At 34.4% G+C, this 17,714-nt stretch overlaps 1 protein-coding gene across 1 annotated transcript; it reads right to left on the reverse strand.

Annotated features, from left to right (window-relative positions):
* Positions 1–424: 424 nt before the first annotated feature.
* On the reverse strand, positions 425–17,312 carry LOC111504240 (macrophage mannose receptor 1). The gene is made up of 10 exons (XM_074177353.1): positions 17,186–17,312; positions 13,712–13,800; positions 12,199–12,307; positions 11,150–11,401; positions 10,721–10,815; positions 10,039–10,147; positions 8,438–8,698; positions 7,082–7,179; positions 6,914–7,022; positions 425–975 (listed from the first exon to the last, which is right to left on the reverse strand). The coding sequence occupies exons 1-10, from the start codon at positions 17,274–17,276 to the stop codon at positions 476–478; spliced, it is 1,713 nt and encodes a 570-aa protein (XP_074033454.1). The 5' UTR covers positions 17,277–17,312; the 3' UTR covers positions 425–475.
* Between the last annotated feature and the right edge of the window lie 402 nt (positions 17,313–17,714).

Raw genomic sequence — 17,714 nt, forward strand, 5'->3', positions numbered from 1 at the left:
TATATATATATATATATATATATATATATATATACATATATATATATATATATATTATCAATATATCGAATTTAACAAAAAGTTACTTGAAAAAGTTGTATCTACGGCAATTTTATATCCATGTGCCAAATTTTATGCAACTGGGATAAAGTTAACGTTTTGCTTATTTTTGACAGTTATCCCGTTTATTTTATATATACATATTATATATATATATATATATACATATGTATGTGCAAATATGTGATATGTGTCTTCTATGTGATAGATACAGAAATAGAATGCTGTTTCTGCAGCTTACAGTGTAATCAGTTGATGAGATAATATGAAGTTACCAAAAACATAACGAGTGTATTCATGAATATATGTCTGTATCGTTTTTTCTCAACTGGCATTAGAAAGAAAATTGAAGTCAAATAATATACATGCTTCACCCATATTATATAAGTTGAATTGAGTTATGATTTCAAATAATTCAAATGGACTTAGGATGCTTCGCAGGATGTTTTTTCTCGCTGACATGATGATGTATTCGATTACTGGGAGGTGATTTCGTATTACTTCCACTTTGCCCGCCATCGTTCACGTTGTTGTTAACTTCAACGTCATAAGACTGGCCGGGTTTGTTGCTAGACGTTGTAGAGATCCTCTTCGTGTCTGTCACATTGGTCGATATCAAATTGTTGTTGATGTAAACATTGATAACTGATGATGGGCAACACTGGCTACAACTTCCTGTGGCGGGAACCTGAGCAGGACTTTCGCAAATATATAAGTTTTTCTGATCGCACGGGTCATCGTTCCATTTAGTGTCAGCGCCGGACTTGAACACTTCCAGACAATTCTCGTGGGTTCTCAAGTTGTTGGGTTCTCCTTGGTCCCAGTTGAAGTAGGTTATTTTGTCACTTGGTGGCCATATCCAAGTTTTCTCGTCAGCTATTCGATTTCCAGATGTCCAATAGTATTCGTTCGCTCCTGTTGAGGAAAAGAACATGTGATTCGTTATAATAACTGATTTTTTGAATGAAAACAAAAATATTACACTGGGCTATTCAAATTCGTTTCTGTACATGGGAATCTCGTAAACGATGTGAGACAGAGTGTCGGTGAAATTGTGGCAAAGTTGTGTATTTTAGAGAACTATTCAATGATGTAAAAAAATCGAATATAGCTATTTTGGTTCTGAAGATATACAGGAAAAATCAAAAAGTTACAAATTATGTTTTTGCCTATATCTTCTTTATTCGCTGACATATTGAAAATCTGTCCACATGTCGCTATTGGCACTCGTTGTGGGCCATCAGAATATGTCCATGAATCTTTTATACAGCGTGTCATCTGACTTGGACCACCCCCATGTTTGAATTTTTAAATATTGACCTGTATTTTTGTCGTAGTTCATGGATCGTAGACGTTCACTTCATACTGAGAAATTTTATTTTATATTTCGAGACGTTTCGGTAATATTTGATTATAATTGGGTGAATTATTCCCTTTTAAATTACGGCCCTGGAAATTGGTTGACTGAGTTAAATGAAAACACAATAGCAACTTTCACGTCTATCTATGTACCGTAGAGTTTTTGAGAGTTTTTTTTATTTTTAGGTACCTATTCATATTTTTTCATATTTCCATTGCTCTGAGCGATTTTACAATGAACTTCGAATGAGAAAACCTTTTATGATTATATGAAACATATCCACAAAAAAATATGTATTTTGATGAGAAGAAAAAGACATGATAGCAATAATAACATCTGAAACGAACATTATAATTGTAATAAAAATTGAAATGAAATAATTTATATACACAAAAAAATTAATGGCGTAATAAATGTTCGAATTGAAGTCCTTCCATTTCGAGACAAATAATGGACCAATATTATGACCTGCAAGATCACCAGATCTTACTATTTTGGGCTCCTTTCTATGAGGCACATTGAAAAATAGTATATACTCTGGCAGGGAGATAGAAAATGTGGAAGACTAGAGATGGAGGATTTTGAATGATTTCGCAACAATGCAGCAAATAAATGTATTAAGGGCAATAAATAATATGAAAAACCGAGTCCAAGTCAGATGACACCCTGCATAAAAGATTCATGGACATATTATGACAGCCCACATCGAGTGCCAATAGCAAAATGTGGACATATTTTCAATATTTCTGCGAATAAAGAAGTTATGGGCAAAAAATAATTTGGATATTTTGTTTTTCCTGTATATCTCCAGAAACAAAGGAGCTATAATCGATTTTTTCATAATACCCTCTTATCGTTTACGAGATCCCCATGTACAGAAACGTATTTGAATAGCCCTGTATAAGACCTGTACTTTTTCCATCGATTGTTGTAGCCATTTCAATAAAAATTCAGCCATGTATTACAGTAAATGTGTTTGTCGACGTTATCTATTGAATACAAGGTATACGGCTCAACTTTTGACAATATTGACGTATCGAAAGGAGGGTTTGCATGGCAGTAACTCCAAAAATGGCACTTTGAACATTTAATAAGATATCGTGAACAACGTAGATGGTTAGAAGTATTTTGACATTACTCTTTCTTCTGTTTTCTACTTGTTTGAAAATTGAGAACGACATGTATTCCAATATATAGCTGAGTTTTCCATCACAGTGGCTACAGAAATCGTTGAAACTAACTGAAGGTCCATATTTGAAAAAAGTAAGTTGATGATAAAAGCTATTTATCGAGACGCAATCAGAATTGCCAACGATCACTTTGGCAGGAAGATCAGAATTGACAACGATCGCTTTGGCAGGAGGATTAGAATTGAATTAGAGGTAAACTGTATATTTCAAAACTCCCCATCAAGATGTGGAGATTACCAGACGATCTAACTCATATCAATGCAGTTGTACCAACCAGGGCAACACATCTCACTTCGAGTTGCCTTCTGACATTTGATGATACACTGTTTCGTGACATATGCAATTCAAAATTTTCTGTGTTCTAGAGAACTGCTCAATTTTCAATAGGCAGAAATTGATTCGATCTAGAATATAGTAAAACAGATGAGATTTTGGGGGATCAAACACTTCCTGTCTCCAATACTTCGAAAATTTTCTACTCTTCTACAGGATTTAATCCTTAACAACGTTTAATTTGAGCTACACTCAACCTTGTGGCAGGTTGCATCTTGGACCTACCCACGAACCTATCTCATGCAATAATTGGGATTTTGTTATTTTCAACTTCTTAATAGTCTATCAAAAACTCCTATCGAATATTGTAACGATATATTCGTTACTGTCATTTCATTGTATTCATGACACGATAAAATGTGACATCTATGAATTCCATGTAACCGGTGTTGGAAAGTGTTTCTCCTATCATGAGCCATCTTTGGTTCACTAGTAACGTGAAGAAAGGTAACGAGAGAAGATAAAGGAGGAATATATAAAGAAGGAACGAGTCTCTCGTAGAGTTGAGAAGGTAGAGCTCGATATCGGGGTTCTTTTTGTTTTTTTTTTGGATGTGAGAGTAATGATGCTGATTCTGAAAAATCTGAATATTTCATGGTGATCCTGGGATTTCTATCCGATTGCTGATCACAGTGAGTGGAAATAAGAAAAAATGTAAGTCATAATCCAAATTTTTGCTTCATCGTTCGGGAAGTTCCACTCTGCCGCTGAATTCAGATTCAAGCAAGGGACCTCTGTCTCTTGGTTGAAGAAATTTGACAGCTATCATGATATAACCAATCTTTCCTCATTATATATATCTTTGTAGATTGGTTACAGACATTAAGTGAATTAAGGTTATATTCCGGTTTCCTAATTCAAATGATTCAGTGAATTTCTTAGTGGTCATTTTTTGGTACAAAATTGTTTTGTTCCCTAAGACATATTCAGACATATTCAGTGGTGATTTCAAGGTTAGTTTTTTTTGTATAAGATTTTTTTAATCCTTATACATGTTGACTCCTGAATTCAAGGTTAATTTTTTTATATAAATGATTGATGCATCAATACAAGAGTAGTATAACTAAGAGTATTTGTTGTGAATATTATTCAATGTATCTATGAATGAATATTCATGTGAAACCATTTTACATTTACATTACCTGTTATCATAATTATATTCAGTGGAGTGCAAAACATTTATATTCCTAGAATCGTGTTTCATAACCATTCTCATGTAAGCAACCCTGCTTCTCAGTCCCACACTGATCAACTGAACTCAACTAGGGAACAACAACCTTTAACAACATCTCTGCTAGGAGACATGATGAAGTGAACAGGTGAAACCATCATACTAACAGGGTCAATCTTTGTATTTTTTTTGTAAATATATGTATTGATTTTTATGAATATATGATTTTCTTGCTCACCTGATCACAGAAGGAAGTTTTCATTTTTATCTTCATGATGGTATTTTGTATTTTTTTCTATCATAAAATAAAAAAGAAGCTGGCGCCCAGACATACAAATATTTAACATCCATATTTTTACTTGCTTGACACATTGAAAATCAGAATCTAGTGAAGTTGTCCAAAGAACTCACACCGTTCTTTACTGACTAGCCTGGGCATTCAAAGTAGCCCTGACTACGTTACAATATATGACCATTCTTCTCCCATAAAGTACCTAAATCGTAAGTTCTTCGAGAATTCCTTGTGAAAAACTGCTACTTCCTGGAGATTGAACTACATTAGAATCCGGATATAACGACCTTCAAGGGACCGGATATACTATGTCCTACTAACCGGATGACGCACAAAACGTATTAATTTTGTGGTAGTAAGGTGTACATTAGTTCATTAGTCTTTGATTTAGCTGTTCAGATTTCTGATCGATAGGTAAATAAAATATTTTATTTCTGACCGGGATATTATAAGCTTATATCGTCATAGTTACGCTATCAATAAAGAGGGTCATAACTCCCTTGGGACATTATAGATTTTATAATTCCCTCTACCTTTCACAAGTAAAAATAAATAGAAATGAAAACTGAAGCATATTTTATTTATTCACGTCATTACAAATAATAAATGTACAATTTTGAAATGTTCCCTGAAAATTACTTCCGCCACTGGAAACAATTTCTTCTTCTGTATGGCTGGAGCTTCTGTTCACTACAGTCGAGGTACCTGCCTCTTCTGATGACAAAGTAGACAACATACGCGCCGTTTTATTAGAAAATTCCTTACCAGTTCTTGAAAATATGCCAGAAATACAGTTTCAGTGACATCTTTTGGCACAACATTTTTCCGTGTCAGCCAGTCCAGATATATCTTGTATTCTTTTTGGTATACGGCTTCACTTTTCGATGGAATTAATGATTCTCTTGCTTGTTCAGCTTTTTTCAAAATATCCTCCATTATATTTGGGGTAGAAAACACGTTTTCACCGCAAACACAGCTTGATAACAAAGTTCTGTTTATAAACAAGTAACATAGCAACAACCTAGCAACAAGCAAACTCTACTATAATCAACGGTACCTGATTCAAATATACCGGGAAGGTAATGAATTGGTACATTTTTCCGTTTCAAAAATGAACAAAATTTTATTGAAATCGGTCAGAAATAAAATTATCTATGTATCACGGGAATTAATGAGCCTTAATAACCTCAGGCAATTGCTGTCCCTCGGGCCAGAGGCCCTCGGGACGCAAACTTTGCCATCGGTAATTAAGGCCCTCCTAATTCCCTTGATACATAAATAACTATTATAGAAATCACATATGCTTCATTTCAATAGTACTTGAATATCCTAATGTACAAACTTATGTACAAAGTTTGTTAATTGAGTTTGTTTTTGACAAACTTCTGTTCGGTAGTGAGAATGTTGTACATCATTATAAATTCGCGACATCATTGTTTCCATAACATTATCATTCAAGTTAGTCTGAACAAACATATTGAGCGTTTCTGCAGCCTTCGGAGGCTGCGGACACACTATAGGTTGGATAAATCTCCTCTGGTTGGTGCGGCATCATCACCGTCATTATCTTTGATATTCGCATCGTTGGCGTTTTTACGAAAATGTGATTTGAAAGCTCGAACAATCCGGTCCATGGGTTGCAACACTGATGCCGTGTTTGGAGGCAAAAACACCAACGTTATGCTTTTCAAGTCTGTAATATGGGGATGTGCTCTTGTAACGGAGGTCCATTAAGGGATATTATTCGGTCGCGCTGAAGCTTGAACCACTGTAAGAATGTCTTATCCAACTGCTCATGAGTAGAAGTCCTTACAAGTTTGCATTTCAAAAAATTGGCATTGAACAGAGAGTCGATATTATCTTCATTATTTTCAATTGTGGAATGTAGTAGATGTAGAATAGGATACGCCAAACTTTTTTGCAAGGGCTGTATTTGATTCACCGGCTGCTAATCGGTGTAATATTGCATTTTTTTTCTTCAATTGCAAAACACTTTCGCTTCACAGAATTCATTTTGTCGAACCTTATGGACTTACAAATGACAAAGACTTCATACTGGAACCTCTGGCGTAAAATCAATCTATTAATATCTGTCAGTAGTATCTATCAATAGAGGTTCCCAATACTACCTGTTAGTAGTACCTATTAAGAGAGGTTCCTAAAAATGCTACCTGTTAGTAGTACCTATCAGATTGTGTAATCAAAATATTGCGCGACGTTTTAACCGGATATAGTATCATGATAAACGGTCGTTATAAGCGGTTGTCGCTCAAGCCGGAGTCGCACTAAACAGTAAATTTCCTCAATAACTGAATATGAAACTGAACTTAAGTAAACATTATCGTCGCTGTAAACGGATAGTCGTTATAAGCGGATTCGTTATATATGAATTCTACTGCATATCTAACCGTCATTTATTCAGGATACTATGTTGGTTTCGCAGATGTTTCTCTTTCATCCAGTTGAACATGTGAACGTTTATGTACAACATGAAATACTCAACTTACCACTTTTCTGCAAAACACTGTTTATAGCGTCGTTTTTTTCCTTGGTTTCAATACTGACAAGCTTCATGGACTGATTTCGGCAGGCTTCTGTTGCTTGCGAGTATGTGAGCTGTGAAAGAAGACGTCACAATAATCAAAGTTTCTAGAGATCATGGAACACAAACAGACCCTGTCTTTACTGAGATGATAGATGTCTTGAGGCTTTGGTGACGGAGTTAGAGACGGAGTTGGAGGTACAGTGCTAGGTTGAGCGGTGGGACAGTCTCCTGTAAAATGAATATCGACATATTTTTCGGAATATTTCATGATAACAGTCTTCAATTATTTCTTTTTTTTTCACATCACGTAACACTTCAATATGATATTCAATTGGTTGAAAGGTAAAAAATTTAACAATCACAGAAAGATAAAAAAAATCCAGTATCGGCAAATTGAATCAGTTAGACAAAATCGAAATTATATTCAAACCCCTCTCATATTTTGACATAATTGAAGTTTTCGGAAATATTTTGAATATCCTCATCCTACATCCTACGTATCTACATATCCTACATACAATGGCTTTTTATTGCTTGAAGAAATTTCCTCCAGTTATTGCGAAGTAAATATTTCACTCGACATTTTTCATTCATCGTAAGAACTAGAAAGCATGGCTACGTCGAGGTCTCAATCTGCATTACTTCCAAGTTTCTCCACTTGTCTCTGCAAGGTCTTATTCTGCCTACTCTCAAGCGAGGACAATCAATCAGATAGATCTGTGTTAGAAAAAATTCAAATTCCATCGTCGTCAGCAAAGTTACTGACAATCACAATAGATCAAAAAATCCAGACAAATTGGGATCCGAATATCACCAAAACTAATTCCCCAATCTAAAGAGACATCCAATTTCAAGAAACCTATATTTCACATGTCAAGCATCTGAAAGAAATTCGATTTTAAACAGACTCAACATAAAAACAGTATTCATTTAGAGCCAAGAATCAATATTTTTACATTTCTACGAACATCGGAGTATGATATATCCAATGAGGTCAGTGGGGAATAAACGAAATAGGATGTTCCACCTCCTCCAGAGCTTATCTCGGGTAGACTAACAGAAGAGTCTACAACAAAATCTATTTAACATCAGATTCATCTGTATGAACCTAATTTATCCTCATCCCTCTCCACACTGTCTTGAAACAAGCCATAGAGTGAAATTCGAAAACACAAAAACCATTGTCAGCAAAACAACTCTTTCGGGCCTAGATAATCTTCGAGGTTATTGGAATTGAAAATCCTTTCAACGGTTATACCCAAAAGCAATCCAATTGGACTCCTATATTGCAAATTATACAGCTTCAAAATGTTGCTAAATACTGGTTGTCGGTCTTTTTACCATCAGTTTATGACCTATCGATAATGGAATATAAAACGTAAGAGAAATTGAAAATCTTGAGTTACTCTTTCAGTATTTTGGTCTGCTTGCATAAGTATACTTTTGTATGCAAAATATTCACTTAGAATCTGAATGAAAATCTCACCAGATGTTGGACAACTTCCTCCACGGATGTACTTCTCAGTTGGTGACTGACAAATGAAATTCAGCTGGCCTGTGCAACCCAAGTCATTCCACATGAGACCTTTATCTCTCTGTTGTATCAGCTGTATGCACTTTTCTTCTTTGTTATCTGGAAAGCCAGGAAGCCAGTTGGTGTATTCTACTTTTTTTCCAGTGGGAAGCCAATACCAGTTTTTGTCATCTATTAACTTCGTTCCAGATGACCAGAAAGATGTACCAACAACTGTAAATCAAAATAGATGAAAATAAGAGATTTGGTAGGAGTGTTAGTGCAATTGAGGTCAGATATAACTGCCTGAATTCAATTGTCATTTCTCCTCCGTTTGTTACAATTGTGTATATATACTTTCACAACAAACCTTTCAGAACTAACACTCACCCGTTTTATAAGCCCTGTTATCTTTAACATTGTGTGTCACTTGCAAATACACTAGTTTTACTGTTAAACAGCTTTTAAACAGATCATTCAAAATGTTTGTATGTTAATATGTTGCATATTGAATTGGTATTCACCTCAAACACGCGGCTCAATAATTCCTTAAATTTTGTTCAGAAATATTAACAATTTCATAATACTCTGATAAAGAAGTTGTTTCAAAACAACGAGTGTATTTTCAGATAACACTAAATGATATATGGAATATTCTACCAAATGGGCAAGTTATTCTTCAGAATGATTCAATGAATGTTGAGTATTGAGATCACGGATCCTTTATGTAATTAACGTATTCCAAAAACACTTTATTGTGAGATTTTCACTAAATTGTTTTACAAAAACGCAACACGTGTTTCGCCATACAATGGCTTCATCTGGCGTGTCTTTCAACTAATTCTACACATTCGATACTAACTATATATATAGTTTATGGAGTACCTGAAGTCAAAGTACCTGTAAACGAAGTACCTGAATTTTAAGTAGCTGATATTTTACCTGAGTTTCTAACGAATTAAATTACCTGCACTTATGTTCCATTTTCCACATTTGAAAAAATATTCAGTAACGGAGAGTTATTGAGTTCTAATTGATCATTCAGTAAATTACCCGAATTCCTGAATCTATTGATTTCTAAACATTCTAGAAGATTAAGTTTCAAACTCTTCTCTTCTAAAAGTAACACATCGTACTCATGATTGAACTCATGTCCTTCTGCTAAAAGATGGTTTGCAAATGTGGAATTGGTCTTTCTATTCACAAAACTACTCCTATGTTCTTTAATTCGTTGGAAAAATGTTCTACCTGTTTGGCCAATATACAGTTTTGGACAAGAGCCACAATTCAGAGTTTTGTCCTTATTGTTTTTAATGAATTTACTTAGATTATTATTCGTTCTATAAGCTACGTTTACGCCTTCTTTCTTCAAAAAACGGGCAATATTCCTGTTTGGTTCACCCACATATGTCAATGTCTTATAACTAACGTTATCGCATCTTGAATATGGGTAGACCAGATCCATGGCTTGCTTTTGTCGTTTTTTTTTTTATGTAATTAAATGAAAAGAAAGGTGTTTTGATTGAATGTTTCCAATACCCTAAATTTTCATAAATGTTTCTCTCTGTACTTACGGGTATCTCTTATGTATTTGTAGATTCTATTATTTTCATCTTCAGATAGTATAGATACCAACTCCATATCCAACATTTGACAAAACTGGTTGGCTTCTAGGAACGTTGCCTAAAAAAAATTCAATTTATGTATTGTGTGAATGCGGTATCTCAATAACTTCTAGTGATATGAAGATTACTTATTATGATTTTTCATAATTTCCATCGCATATGAAACTCATAATTTAATTTTATCTCGAATTTATGGATACTTTATGGATACTTTAACTCGTTACTTAGACAATGGGCAAGTTTAGGTCCCGGCGCACTAATTTAGGTTAGGGTCAGAAACTGTTTAAATTATTCTCAATATGATAATAATTCAATATTAGTACTAGTAATCACAGGTTATATTAGGGGTTGGTATAGGTTGGATTATATTTTAATTGTGCTATTGAATATTCTTATTTATATGCGCCGGGACCTATACTAGGCAATCTCCGTTACTTATTATAACTAATCTGCATATAAAAAGTATCACTCACAATCCCCAAATTGCTTTCAATTTCTGTTCAGTTTATATCTGATATCACAAAGTTAATAAATTGCATGGTACCTATTTTCCAACAGAAGTTCTTCGAACCAATAGCTAGGTTTTTCATTTTTTCATCACAACACGTAATAGTATAAGACACATACTTACAAAAAACTCGTTGTTGAAATAATAGCTTTTTCCCTTATAGTTCAGTAAGTTGATATTTGGAGAGACGTTTGGATTTTCGAAGAGTGCTGGCCAATCTAAGTGAAAACAAGAGTAATGGTATTGGGAATGACAGTGAATTATAGCATGTATAGGAAAATTGACAGTCGTTAAGCAGAATATGACTTCACCACCTGCTCGCTGTTTTGATGAACAACTCGAAAAGGTGAAAGAAACCTTGTCAGTAATAAATTTGAGGTACAATATAAACAGAGGTTAGAACATTTTATCATAGCTTGAATTTCATGGTCAACTAATTCTGATTGAATTGATCCTGCTTCTAGAAAAATATATTCCACAATCAACAGGATCGGTTAGATCAGATCGGATTTTGTTTTTTGTAATACATCAGCATTCCATTAACATACTCACTTTTATCATTATTCTCTGGATCTTTTTGATTGTTTTCCCTCTCACAGACAAAAAACAATTGGGTATTGCAATCTCTGTCATTCCAAAACAAATCTTTATTTCTCACCAACCAAAACTGTAAGCATTTTTCGTTGACGTTGTCTGGTTGATTTGCCAGCCAATTTGTATAATCGACAACTGTTGCATCGGACATCCAAATGAAATTGTTTCCGTCAACCAGTCGAGTACCTGATGTCCAATATTCATCGGCATCTGAAATGAAGCTTCAATATTCTGAACATTTACCATTATTAACCTATGATATACCCGAAATTATGAATCTACTAGGTGAGAGTGACGATGACAGTGATGACAGCAGCAGTGACCCTGATCTTCAATGAATTCAATATTGATAATGAAGTTACCAGAAACATTCAACATGATCAGTGTGAAAGATTTGTATATATTCCTCCCAACAGAACAGTGAATGTTAGGTGATTAGGGTGATTAGGCTGCGCAAAAATGTTAACAGCGTCATTCGAGAGGAGTTTTTGTCTCCTATATTTCAAAAAAGGAATTCCTGTTTCAGCAGAAAGTGATGAATAGATGCTGGTTCTAAAAGCCACGCTGCTAGTCTCAATGCTGTACCCTGTATTGAGTCCAGCCTTTTCGATCTGGATTTTCGCGCTGAGCTATACATATATCATGCAGCCATAGTCTTGTACCAAGAGAACAATATATAAATATATATATATATATATATATATATATATATATATATATATATATATATATATATATATATATATATATATATCAAAATATCTAAGGGTCAGGGCGTTTATATGTGGGGTTTCCTCAGTCTGCAGAAGTAAAATTGGTGTGTTTTTGATTTCGTAAACCTCATTGCTAGTAGCTCTGCATGTTTCGACAGTTGGAGAATGGATAAACGAAATATCAGGTTATAATGAATGCGGGCAAGAAGAACGGGAAATATAATTTCTAGATTTTCAGTTGATATTAGATCCTAAATTCACATACAATTATTACAAATGAACAGTTTTACTCACTATTTCTCTGGATCAATTGATACAGAAAAGTATTCTCTTCCTTCGATTTCACAGTAACCAACTGCATATGTATGTACCTACAGAACTGGTCGGCTTGTAGATATGTTGCCTGAAATAACAACTTTATATTATAAAACAGAAAAATATGAGAAGCCACCTCTCTGATTTGTATTCAACTGACCGATAAAAAACATTTTAAACTTATTGTCAACTCAACTCCTCAGTTGATATACCTATATAACTTGTTGTCTGACTATATTCAATTGATAATTTCATTTGCTACCAAATTCATATTCTTTATCAATTTCACGCCAAACAAAGAATAAACAGTTGGATGGCAAGAAGGATTTATGGACTTCTGGCAGAATCTTCCAGGATTGGCTCACTCTAAGGCGTTTAATCACCCTTCGAAGCTTGATACCAAACAGTTGTTGGATTGCAGTAGGAATTAACTACGATGTATAACAGGCCTTCTCACAGGTCACTGTCATTTGTATCATCATGTGCAAATACTCGGACTGTCGATAGACACGGTGTGTCACCTCTGTTTTGAAAATGATGAAGCAGCAGAGCAACATAATCAGTGCCTGCCCCGCTTGGGACCGAAACAGGTTTTTAGAGTTCGGCAGAGCCGTACTCTCACCATCTAACCTGAAAGACCACTCACCATACAAACTAATCGGCTTCTTCAATAAGCTGGGTTCATTAGCTTGAGTGTGAATAGGTGTGAGCCACAATGAAACTTTGTGGGTTACGGTGGAGGGTCGAATAGACACACTCACTCTGGACCTAACCTTACCCAACCGAAATTCACGCCGCGCCGCCGGTATGCCAAAAGCGACCAATTCTCTTGTGTTCAAAGAGTCGGGTACTAACGCTTCTTCTCGTAGTCCCAATGTAGATCGATACACAGCTAGAAGGAATCTGGTATATTTACACCTGGAGGGTCCTACACGCTGGTGTTTCGGTCTGAATATGGATTTCACGTTGTGTTTTTTCAGAATTTTCTCGGTGCGATAATCCGTCATATTTTTGACATAGGAAAGAAAAAAAGCTGTTAAATTCTACACTCCATGATCAAAAAGAATTGTATCCACTCACACATAACATTCACGGAACGAAATAGTAGCATTGCTCTCCATGCAATAAATTCATTCAAAGTATCTTTCTGTGCTATCTGCAGTACCTATCTATGTAAGTGAATATTTAATATTTAATATGTTCAACGTCATGAATGGCCGTTTCATGAAAGTGACCTATTCCTTCTAAAATTTTGCGTAGGGCCATAATTTCTCATTTCGAACAACCTTCGTCAGTAACATTTTGACATTTCATGCTCAGAAAGATCACCTCGTTCTTGAAAAACTCAAAACATTCTCAAAATGCATTCCTCACCAAGCAGAGCTCAATCCGATAATATCAAAGTAGCATTCAAAAAGTTCATTGCACTTCTTGTAACACCAATTACTGTGAATACGAACTGGAAAAAGGAAGAACAGACATGCAGACTTACCTTGAAAATATTTCCTAGGTAGTAACTTTTACTTCCAAACTTATGCAAGGGTAAAATTGAATCATCTTTCTTGAACGCGTCATCCCAACCTGAAAAAGTTAAATCGCAACTGATATATATTAATCAATACAAACCATATGCCATATACATATTTAAATTTTCATTATTCAACATTTTCTCGAAATTGTTAAACATTTGGTAATTCCTATTTTTCCCCTCTAAATAATAATTTATTCAACCAAGTAGAAAAATGACAGATTTACTGCTGCGGCAGTTTCTCTGCAGTAAAGCATATCATTTCTACTTCAAGTTTTTGTACAGTGTGTTTGGAAAATCGAAATGAAAAAAATTATAATATAATTGCAAAGGTCAAAACATATCAACAAGCCAGTGGAGTAGCTTATTTTCTGTTTTTCGAATCAATTGATGATGTTAGCGTTGGAATCACTCTCGAAGTTGGATATCAAGCAGATGTTGGACTACAATAAGGATGAACTACGATGTCTAACAGGCCTTGTTACAGGTCTTACAGGTCTTCATTTGAACCATCATATGCAGAGAATTGGACTGTCGGAAGACAGTGTGTGTCGCCTTTGTTTGGAAAATGATGAAACAGCAGAGCATATACATTGTGCCTGTCCCACTTAGGACCGAATTAGGTGCTCAGAGTTCAGCAGAGCCGTACTCTTACCATCTTACCTGAAAGATCACTCACCATACAAACTTATCGGTTTCGTTGGGCCGAGTGTGAGCCACAATTAACCCTTGCGGGTTGCGGTGGAGGGTCGAATAGACCCACTCACTTCAGACCTAACCTAACCTAGCGTTGGAAAGTATAATTAAATTCAGAATTTTGTGATTTTTTTTGATAATATCTGCCTTTAGTTATATTTTCAACAAAAAATACTTGTAGCGACTTTGTTTTGTAGGTAATTTTATTGAGTATTTCTCCGATTGAACGCCTCTGCAGAGGAAGATTCCAACCAAAAATAACAAACGTTATTTTCCAACGCCTGGCCATTAAACATTCATGTTTACCAACAATGTATCTGAAAAAAAAATTGACAGAAAAGAGAACAAAGTTCATTATCGAACGTTAATTCTATGAAAAATTGAAGCTAAATATGTTACTCACTTATATGGATAGAAATAATTTCAAGATATTGTAACGAATCTGGAGCCGCCCCTGACCGATATGTCGGCCAACGAACAAACACATGACATCACCGCGAAAAGACTGCAGTCGGCAACCCCCGATTGAACTCTTTTTGAGTACTGAAACCACTGTAGAATTCTAGAACAATCTTTACCGATAAAAATGGCCGGCTTCTCGTCCAGAGAGGGCAGTTGAGTTCAGAAAGTGAATGGATCGGTTAAACAAGGAATTCAAAAAGTAAAAATAAATCAAGCGTCAGCTACTGAGTGTTGTAAATAAATTAGTTTGTGATGTGAAATATCGATGGAAATAAATTTGTTTAAGACAGTGTATTCTTTAAATTGATACAATATTTTCAACTGAATTTTTCTCTACATCAGCAAATCTTATGTGAAACTGTGTTATTTTGAATAAAAGTCAATTTTCTTGAAAAAAAAACCGGTGAATCCATCTTCCACACTGCAAAAATAAAAACTATAATGGAGAACTTGTTACAGAAAAAACTCAGATATATTATTTTTTTTTCCAATTCTGAAGTTTTTGAGCAAAAGATTGGATAAAAAACAATCAAATTCGTACTTTTTTCCAATTTATTGAATGCGACTAGTTTCTTGAGAACAAAACATTATTTTTTTTAACATTTCAAATTGACCCAGTTCCTCATCGAGGTGAACTAAAAATTCGCTCTCCCAACTGTTTGCAGTTTTCCATTGTAATTTCCATAATCGATATCCAGACAAGTGAAAACTACAGCTAATCTGTCAAAAAAGTGAAGACAAAACTCTTGTGTTGAATGGACCAGGAACATATAAATTAACTCATGAGAAAAATTCTCGAAAGAATTGAAGGGTTTATAATTGATTTCTTGAATGAGAATGTCATGAGTTCTTCCTTTGCTATGAAGTATTTTTTCGGAAGACAAAGATTAAGACTGAATCATAATTCGAGTCACTGGTATGATAACGCAACCTCTATACTTGGGTTATATTTTAAACGCGACTGAATAAGCTATATTTTTGTAAATTACTGAACAAGGTTTCATGAACGTTTATATGACACTCTCACAACAAAATATTTCACCGAGTATTCAAGTTACTAATTATATGAATGGTATTGGTATTTGAATTTCTGTCTCTACCCATCTATAAAATGACTTCTACAACTGATGCGTTGACTAGAAGATCTGTTTGAATCTGTTTTTCCGTTAATCAGCTGTCGCCCCCATACCAACGAAAACTCTCAGAGGTTGAGAGATTTCCAAGAAACCTAATGCTCTAGTTACAATTCATAATTCATCACACGTGGTTGATATTTGGAGAAAATATTCATTGTTTCATATATTTAGAGGTGATGAAGAGAACATAAAAAATAAAATGAGTATTTGGTGAATCAGGTTGAACATTTTCGGAAGTAGGTATTCATTATTGTTTCCATTTCGAATACGTAAAATTCAGCCTCGTATGTTTTTTTTATATTAAAGGCTTTTGAGCCTTCTATTTTTTCATCTTCGAATAAACATTAAGGATGATAGTGTATATGACAATTTATATTAATACCCTTCCGTATATTATGTTGCATAGCATTTTCTATGTTAGCTTTCTATGTTAGTTTTTCTTTTCCTGATTTCCATTATTTTTTCTCTATTTTTAGATGTTACAGGTCCGTATTCATAAATTCAAAGATGAGGGTGTCCCAAGTCAGGTGACACCCTGTATAAAAGATTCGTGGATATATTCCAATAGCAAAATGTGGACAGATTTGCAATATGTCACCGAATAAAGAAGATATATGCAAAAACCTAATTTGGGATTTTTCGGTTTTTCATGTATATCTCCAGAAACAAAAGAGCTATATTTGATTTCTTCACATCATTGAATAGGTCTCTAAAATACACAACTTTGCCACGATTCAACCGACACTCTATCTCTTATCGTTTACGAGATCCCAATGTACAGAAACGAATTTGAATAGCTCTGTATATATTAGCTATAATCGGTGAAAGTGGCGATCCAATTGGTCTGATCAATTGATCCTGTTCTTCGATATTTTTTATTTTTGTTATTAATATTTTTTGATTTTCAGCTTTTATTAATATTTAAATTTTCTATTTTCTAGTTGTAGCTTGTATGTTATTTTCTTGAAATTTCAGTTTTTTGTTTTAATAAAATTGTTATTTTCGGTTATTCTTTAATTTTTTTCAGAGATTTGAAATTAATTTATACTATATTAGACAATGGAAGTCTAAACTGATGAAATACACCACGAAACATTGTCAACCACCTTCAAACAAACGTTGAATGAGAAAAATTGTGACGTACCACTACTTGTAGATGCTGGAGGGTCTGCACCCTGTACCATAATAAGGTTTGATTCAATCAGAACCAAACATTTCAGAAAAGAGAAAAACATTACGAAGCTGTTTCTGGAACTGGCTCAAGAACTGTTTTCAGCTCATTTATACCGTCGAAAAAAAATGTTGGAATCTCACATATTTCCTTTGCGGCGTTAAATTATTGTAAAATTTTGCTGATATAATTGTTAGCGTTTTTGTTCAAGAATATTTGTAATAGTTTGTTGACATGTTTTGAGGTCACTATCCGAATGTAATAAATTTGTTTGGAATATATAATTATGAAATAGTTCATGTTGACATTCCTATATTGGATTTTTGCGTAGAAATTCCATCGAAATATATTCATAGACTGTAATGGCAATCACATAAATGACAAAGTAGCGTGAAGAATTGGTTAATTTCCCTCATCAGTTGGTACTCCCCATCGAAAATTCCTGTAACATTATCAAAAACTCACGTAGAATATCAATATGGAAACAACACTATATTTTTGT

Source organism: Leptinotarsa decemlineata, unplaced genomic scaffold (genome assembly GCF_025532065.1).
Source record: "Leptinotarsa decemlineata unplaced genomic scaffold, Ldec_3_MD MMD2_tig00002974_RagTag_RagTag, whole genome shotgun sequence".
Classification (NCBI taxonomy): domain Eukaryota; kingdom Metazoa; phylum Arthropoda; class Insecta; order Coleoptera; family Chrysomelidae; genus Leptinotarsa; species Leptinotarsa decemlineata.

Coding starts and splice junctions, on each gene's coding strand:
- LOC111504240 (XM_074177353.1), bottom strand. CDS start 17,276: ATGTTTTTCTCTTTTCTGAAATGTTTGGTTCTGATTGAATCAAACCTT. Junction 8,699..10,038: donor CAAATACATAAGAGATACCC/GTAAGTACAGAG, acceptor TTTGATTTACAG/TTGTTGGTACATCTTTCTGG. Junction 7,180..8,437: donor AGGAAGTTGTCCAACATCTG/GTGAGATTTTCA, acceptor TTCATTTTACAG/GAGACTGTCCCACCGCTCAA.